Genomic DNA, 8,662 nt, shown 5'->3' with positions numbered 1-8,662 from the left:
TTGTTCCTTGATGCCTGACACCCAATCCCTTCGACAGCTCGTGGTCCCACATACTGGTGTGCTTCTTCCATGTGGGCTTTGTTGCTTCTGAGCTAGTTGGCTGCTTGTTTATTTTCCAGCCTTTTGAAAGTCTATGCAGGTTAGTTACGAGTTGGAATCAACTCAACCTCAGTGTATTTGATGTCCCTTTACTGACCCATAGCGCTACTGGGGGGCAGCACCGGAGACACAGTGTGGGAATTGTGCCTGGTGTGACCTCCCACAGCAGGGTGTAGAATGAAGGGAGTGTATCAGAGCAACAAGGGAAGTAAAGCAACAGTCCCTGAGGGATTCTGCACTGTATTAGATCTGATTGGAAAACATTCATAAGGGTCAGCAGATAGACCTGGAACTATTTATAGGCTATTTTTTTCATGTTTATCTATATAAGATAGGCAGGATAAACAATCGCGTGGAGAAAACAACCGGACCAACGGTTCTGGAGGGAAGAGTAGAGGAGGAGGTGGGGGGAAAAGAGGGTGGAAACCAACAAACTTGGGTACAAGGGAACAGCAAGAGATCTAAAATCAATGGCGAGGAGGGCATAGAATTCCAGGTGGGGTTCAATCAAGTGCAATGTAGGCAAGAGGAAGTACAAAGAGTCAAATGAAGGTGGAACATGATAATGGGACAGAAGGAAAGTAAAAGGAAATAGAGGAAAGAACTAGGAGGCAAAAGACATTTATAGAGGTATAAACATCAGCATGTACATATGTAAATATATTAGTATATAACATTAGGGGTATAGGTCTATGCACATATATTTATAGGTTAAGTATTAAAGTAGCAGATGGACAGCGGGCCTCTACTCAAGTCCTCCTTCAACACAAGACTATTTTGTGCATTCTGTGATGCTCACCCTCCCGACATGATCGCTGAAGGCAAAATGGGTGCATAAGCTAATGTGACAAAGACAGCTGATTAGGTCTTAAAGGCTTGAAGTTAAATAAGTGGCTATCTAGCAGGGAAGCCACAAAGCCCACATGGAAGAAGCATACCAATATGTATGACCACAAGGTGTCAGTGGGATCAGGTATCAGGCGTCAGAAGACCCAAAACAAACAACCATTTTGATGAGAATGCGGAGGGTCAGAATGGAGAACCAGAGCCCATCTGTAGACAATTGGACATCTCCACACAGAAGGGTCAGAAGGAAGGGACGAGCCAGCTAGCATGCACTATAGCACTGATGAAACACACAATATTCCTCTTGATTTAAAAAAAAAATTGGTGGGGGGGGACTTCGTACAACTCTTATCACAGTCCATACATATATATATATATATATATATATATATATATATATCCATTGTGTCAATCACATTTGTACGTTTGTTACCATCATCATTCTCAAGACATTCACTTTCCACCTGAACCCTTGGTATCAGCTCTTCATTTTCCCCCTCCCTACTCCCTCCTCTCTCATGAACCTCTGATAATTTATAAGTTATTATTATTATAAGTCATATCTTACACTGTCTGACGTCTCCCTTCACCCACTTTTCTGTTGTCCATCCCCCAGGGAGGAGGTTATATGTGGATCCTTGTAATTGGTTCCCCCTTTCCACCCCACCCTCACTCCACCCTCCCGGTATCACCACTCTGAGCACGGGTCCTGAAGGGATCATCTGTCCTGGATTCCCTGCGTTTTCAGTTCCTATCTGTACCAGTGTATATCCTCTGACCCACATAGAATAAGCACGCCAGCATGTGTGATCATGAGGTGTCGCAGGGATGAGGTGTCAGGCATCAAAGAACAAAAAATCAAATCATTGTGAATGATGGGGAGTACAGATTGGGAACCCAAGACCCATCTGTAGGTAATTGGACATCCCCTTATGGAAGGGTCGCAAGAAAGACAAGCCAGTTAGGGTGCGGTGTAGCACTGATAAAACATACAGCTTTCCCCTAGTTCCTAAATGCTTCCCCCCCACACCCACTTATCATGATCCCATTCCTCTTGTTCTTTAATGTTTCCTCCCCCACAATCATGACCCCAGTTCTATCTTACTAATCCAGCTAGACCAGAGCATGTATAGTGGTACAGATAAGAGCTATCAACACTCAGAATCCAGGACAGATAAATCCCCCAGGACTAATAATGAGAGTAGCGGTACCATGAGGATAGGGGAAAGGTGGGGGGAGAAGGTTGATAAAATGGAACAGATTGCAATGATTGACATACCCCCCGACCAGGGGAATGAAAAACAGAAATATGGGTGAAGGGAGACAGCAGACAGTATAAAATATGAAAACAATTTATAAATTATCAAGAGTTCACGAGGGTGGGGGAGGGAGGGGAAAAAGGAGGACCTGATACTAAGGGCACAAGTAGAGAGAAAATGTTTTGGAAATGATGAAGGCAATATATGTATAAATGTCCTTGATGCAATTGGTGTATGGATTGTTATAAGAGCTGTAAGAGCCCCCAATAAAATGATTTATCAAATTAAAAACAAACAAACAAAAAGCAACTGTGTTTTGTAAGTCATTGTATTTCAAAATAATCTCCCTTTCATGTTTTATGGCTAGAGTCTTATTCATATTTGTTCCTCTTCCCTTATTTAGCACCATTAAACTTTATCAAATTTAGATTTATATTCACGCTATTATTCATCATTATTGTTTCCCCCATGCTGTGGTATATGGCATTTACTAAAGAAAGTTCTGTTCTGAGTCTCTGACCAATACTTATTTTTAAGATCGTATATATGAAGATAATGATTGTGTTGATAATATCTTGGCAGACGAGAAATCATTTCTCCAGTACCCGGGAGGAGATGGGAGAACTGAAGAGACGGATGAAAGAAGCTCCCCAGACATGCAAACTGCCAGGACAGCCGACCATTGAAGGCTATCTCTATACACAAGAAAAATGTATGTGAAATGTATGTCGAAATGCATTGGGATTCAGGTGGCTAGCATTTTCTGCCATTTGGCCTTTTGAACTCTAAGTACTCATGTTACTCTCAGACTTCTAGCTTCTATAAGCATGCTGGGAATATCGCTACTATGGTTAGGAGTCCTCAAGTTTGTTCTGTGTACAATAGAAGGAAACATCCTCACAAATGTCATCTTCTTTTTCACTTCCCTTCTACTTTACAAGCATGATGTCTTTTTTCTAGGGACTGTTCTCTCTTGAGATGGGAATGAAAGAAAAGATCAAAGTGGATGTCAAAAGGGACTCTAAATTTTGCTTTAGATCAAAGAGCACCTAAAGCAGATGGAAGAAAGGATAATATAAAAGCATCGAACAGAAAATTTCAAAGGACAGCTCAATAAGACAAAGTAAAGAATTATAATGAATTGGGCAAACACATGGAGTTGAAAACCAAAAATAAAATACACTCTCAGCATATGTCAAGCTGAATAAGCTGAAGAAAAATGTCAAACCTCTAGTTGCAATATTAAAAGATTTTTTGCCACTGGGTTGCTGGGTACAAGATGAGCAGTTAGAAACTCCCGGTCACACTGGAGGAAAAGGTGAGGTTTTCTACTCCTTTACAGATTGACAGTCTTGGAAACCCACAGGTGCAGTTCTCCCCTGTCCTCTAGGGTTGTTATGAGTCAGAATTGACTTGATGGCAGGGAGTTTTGTTTTGTTTTTATGGACATAATATTTAACTATGCAAGAAGTATCTAAAGAAGATGAACAAAATACACAACTATTGTACCCAAAAGTGCTGGTTGATTTTCTACCATTTCAAGAGGCAGCTTATGATCAAGAATCAGCGGTACTGAAGGATGAAATCCTAGCCTCATTAAAAATATTGGCAAGGAAAAGAAGAAAAACAAAGATCCAGGAATTGATGGAGTACCAATTGAATTATTTTATCACACTGATGATGCACTAATTATGCCAAAACATTTGGAAGACAGCTACTAGTCCAAACAACTAGAAGAGATCCATATTGTACCCATTTCAAAGACAGGGTACTCCACAGAATGAGGAAATTATCAAACAATATCATTAAAAACACAGGCCAGTAAAATTTTGATGAATATGATTCAATAATAATTACAGCAGTACATTTACAAAGAGCTGCCAGAAATTCAAGCCAGATTGAGAGTGGACTTGGAACAAAGGATATCATTGTTGATTGTAGTATTAAATAAAATATAAGTGATGCTTGGGGAGAGTGAGGGGCCAGCCCCCACCAGGATCTGACTTCCCCCCACAGTTGATGTCAGATAGATGGATCTTGGCTCAAAGCAAAGAATACTGGAAACATGCTTACTTGTATTTTATTGATTATGAAGAGGCATTAGACTATGTGGATCATAACTAATTATGGATAGTATTGAGATGAATGGGAATATTTTATTTTGCTCATGTGGAACCTGTATATGGATAAAAAGGTAGTAGTTTGAACAGAAAAAGGTAATACTGCATAGTCTGAAATCAGGAAAGTGTGTATAATGGTTGCATCCTTTCACCATACTTACTCAATCTGTGTGGTGAGCAAATAATCTGGAAACTGGACTATATTAAGAGGGAGGCATCAGGATTGGAGGAAGGCCGATTAATCAACCAATGCAGATAACACAACATTACTTGCGACAGCAAGGAAGAGTTGAAACACGTGCTGTTGATCATGGATTGCAGCCCCCTCAATATGGATTACAACTTAATGTAAAAACCAAAAATCTTCACAATTGGACCAATAGGTAACATCATGATAAATGGAGAAAAGATTCAAATGGTCAGAATTTCACCTTGCTTAGATCCACAATGGAGCTTATGGAAGCAATAGTCAAATCAAATGATGCATTACATTGGGTGAACCTGCTGTACAAGACCTCTTTAAAGTGTTGGAGATCAAGATTGTCGCTTTGAGAATTAATGGGTACCTGACTGAAGCCATGGTATTTTCAATTTCCTCATGTGCAAGTGAAAGCTAGTGGTTTTTGATAAGGAAGACCAGAGAAAAATTGATCCATTTGTATTATTGTGCTGCAGAAGAATATTGAAAGTACCAAACTCAAATACTCTAACTCTCTGCCACTGAGTCAATTCCAACCCTTTCTTTCCAACTTTTGCATTCCCATCTTCAATATTTATCAATGCTGCATCTCATTTGCATGTTTGATTAATTTCAATGAACACAGTAGAATTCTTCAATTTCTTCATCACTAGCTTTTGGGATTTGTGTATAAATTCCAATAATAGTTGTATTGATTGGATTTCTATGAAGGAGGATAGATATAATTCTATTGGAGAAATCCTTGTACTTCAAGATTGATTTGAATGCAATGCCATTCCTCTTGTTAGTGCTATTCCCAGCATAGTCAATCCTATGATTTTCTGATTCAAAATGGCCAATAGCTATTTTGCGAGAAAAGACACAAATACCTAGTTTATGTGAGACATAGTGCTAAGTGCTCTACGTTTACTAATTCTTACAATCGTTAAAACTACCTTCGAATCTGAGGAGCTCATTTTCTGATACTACATCAAACAATGCTCCATTGCTAAACTTTTCTTTGGCTGATTCCTAAGAAGTGGACAGCCTATTCCTTTTTCATAGTCTTTTCTCAGTCTAGAATCTCTACTGAGACCTGTTCACTCTGGATGTCTACTGAAATCTGTTCACTCTGGATGATCCTGCCGGTATTTGAAATAGCAGTGGCATAGCTTCCAGCATCATAGCAACATATACACCACCAAAGTTGATAAACTGACAGAGAAGTGGTAGCTGGTAATAGTGAAAATAAAGAGGAGGAGGTCTCATAAGATAAATTTTAAAAGAACACAATGATCATGGCAGACACACCTTATTAAGCTAAAATTTTATCTGGAATTAAGGAGACTTCAGAAGGCTTTTTTTTTTTTGTTCAAAATTTAAGGTATATTTGGATAAAAGTTCTCTCAGAGCAATAGTTTTGGCTCCAGAAAGTCTGGAATCCATAAGGATTTGATGTTAATTTCTGCATTTTCCTACTTTAGATCAATATTCTTCTCTAGAATAATTGATCAAAATGTTCAGGAATTATCCAGTTCCTCTGGTCTCATGGCAAAAGAGGCAGTCTTTCATGGAGACAATTAACTACACATTTCATTTCTCCCTCCTATTCCAGAATCTCCTTCTTTGTCTGTTGCCCCAGGCAAACAAAGCAATTATTGTACCTTGTATAGCTGCTTGCAATTTTTTAGACCATAGACACTATTACGTGAACGAGGAGGTAGAGCTAATTGAGAAAAGCAACAGGAAAGGAACGATGAGATAGGAACCTTAGAGAGAAGTTGAGTGTATGTTTATGGGGTAGGGTGACAAGTCAGAAAAGGATGTTGAAAATGGATGCGTAGCTTGAAGAATGTAATCAATGTCACTAAATTGTACATATATAAAATGTTTACATAATATTGCTGTATGTTATGTTGTGTCTCTCTTCAATAAGAACAAAAACTATTTTCATAATTGAAGGGGAAGCCAAGCATTTGTTTTGCAAAAGTTTTGAGATGATAAGAACTCCTCGAAAATTCAAAATGGGAAAGTGACAATGGGGCAGAGGAGAAAAGACACAAATATCTGCTGCCAAGTGCTTTAAATTTAAAATCTCATCTAATCTTTAAAACTACCTTATCACAGTTTATACACGAGGCCACTGAAGCTTAGAGAGTAGATTACTAGTTGAAAGTTACTTAATAAGTGGCTTACAGTTAAACTTTGATCTGTGAAATGCCCCAAATCATGCCTCTACCAATACATTCCAACCACTATATCCTCTACCTTCTGTTGCCTTAGAAATGTGTGGATCTTCATAAAGCACTTGATAATTATTCATGATTTCAGTGGGTATGGTGTACTGGTATTTGCTGTCCATTGCTAATCAAGGAAAAAAGGCTAATGTATTTAGTGACTGAATATTGTAGAAGATTTAAGCATTCTGAACTCCTAAATAGCATTACACAAACCCTTATGTGCTATTTAGGAGCTCTGGTAGCATTTGGCTGCTAACCACAAGGTTGACAGTTTGAAATCACCAGCCTTCCTGCATGAGAAAGATGAAGCTTTCTACTCCCAGAAAAAATTACAGTCTTGGAAACCCAAGGGACTGTTCTGCTCTGGTCTCTATGATTCAGAATCAGCTAAATGGCAGTAAGCTTTTGAATTATGTACTATTTGATTGTCCTTTTTTGACACAATTCTTCTAAACACTCCACAAAGCAAAGCAAATGAAAAGCATTGCGGTCATGATATAAGTAAGGATCTACATAAGCGCAAAAATCAGGTGGCTATGGAAGACTGAGACTCAAGGGAAGGGCAGGATTTTATCTGGAAGATAAAGGCAAATCATACAACTTATATCCTATGAGTATACTGTTTACACAGTAAAATAATTATTCTCTCTAAACTTTCTGTTTTGCCTGTCTTTGCAGGGGCTTTGGGAATATCCTGGATGAAATACTACTGCCAGTATGAGAAAGAGACCAAGACACTCACCATGACACCTATGGAGCAGAAGCCTGGTGCTAAGCAGGTCTGTTCTTTTGTGTGACTGTCTTAGCGAAAAATTTATGTTGACTTAGTGTCAAATAATCAAGTCAATCACTGTCATTGAAACCATGACTTTAATTCTCCTTGGAATAAATTTGCATTGGACCATATAATAGCTGAATGAAAAAATTTCCTGTTCATTATATCAAAAATACATACTTCCAAAAGCATCTGTGCTCTTTCAAACCATTTATACAAATACTTACCACATTGTACAAAGACTACGTGCAAAAAATAAATGGTAGTAAGAGTGTTACTTCTTTTTAGAAATCTCTACTATAGGATTCCTTTAAGATGGAAGAATTTAAAATATGAATAATTTTGAAATCATTTTATTGGGGGCTCATACAACTCTTACTACTATCCATACATCCATCCATTGTGTCAAGCACAGTTGTACATTTGTTGCCGTCAACATTCTCAAAACATTTGTTTTCTGCTTGAGCCCTTGGTATCAGCTCCTCATTGTTTCCCCCTCCTTCCCCACCTCCCTCCCTCACGAACCCTTGATAATTTATAAATTATGATTATTTTGTCATATCTTATACTGTCCGATGTCTCCCTTCACCCACTTTTCTGTTGTCCATCCTGCAGGGAGGAGGTTATATTTAGATCCTTGTTATCGCTCCCCCTTTCCACCCCACCCTCCCGCTACCCTCCAGGTATCACCACTCTCAGCACTGGTCCTGAAGGGATCATCTATCCTGGATTCCCTGTGTTTCCAGTTCCTATCTGTACAAGTGTACATCCTCTGCTCTAGCTAGATTTGTAAGGTAGAATTGAGATCATGATAATTGTAGGAACTAGAGGAAAGTTGTATGTTTCATCGTTGCTACACTTCACCCTGCCTGGCTCGTCTCCTCCCTATGACTCTTCTTGTAAGGGAATGTCCACTTGCCTACAGATGGGTCTTGGGTCCCCAACCTGCATTCTCCCTCATTCACAATGATTTAATTTTTTGTTCTTTGAAGCCTGCTACCTTAGACACATCATGATCACACAGGCTGGTGTGCTTCTTCCATTGGGCTTTGTTGCTTCTGAGCTAGATGGCCGCTTATTTATCTTCAAGCCTTTAAGACCCCCGACACTATATCTTTTGACAGCCGGGCACCATCAGCTTTCTT

General features: G+C 39.1%; 1 protein-coding gene across 1 annotated transcript in view; it reads left to right on the top strand.

The window, feature by feature from the left end:
* OPHN1 (oligophrenin 1) overlaps nucleotides 1-8,662 on the top strand; it is a 435,527-nt gene that overhangs the window by 180,131 nt on the left and 246,734 nt on the right. The window contains exons 9-10 of the mRNA XM_004715440.2: nucleotides 2,787-2,916; nucleotides 7,421-7,521. Of these exons, the coding sequence (XP_004715497.1) occupies nucleotides 2,787-2,916; nucleotides 7,421-7,521 (231 nt within the window). The remainder of the gene's footprint in view (nucleotides 1-2,786; nucleotides 2,917-7,420; nucleotides 7,522-8,662) is intronic.

The sequence above is a fragment of the Echinops telfairi genome, unplaced genomic scaffold, assembly GCF_000313985.2.
Source record: "Echinops telfairi isolate 266 unplaced genomic scaffold, ASM31398v2 ScPeMD7_7423;HRSCAF=8461, whole genome shotgun sequence".
Lineage (NCBI taxonomy): Eukaryota > Metazoa > Chordata > Mammalia > Afrosoricida > Tenrecidae > Echinops > Echinops telfairi.
This window is presented reverse-complemented; position numbering and strand designations above follow the sequence as displayed.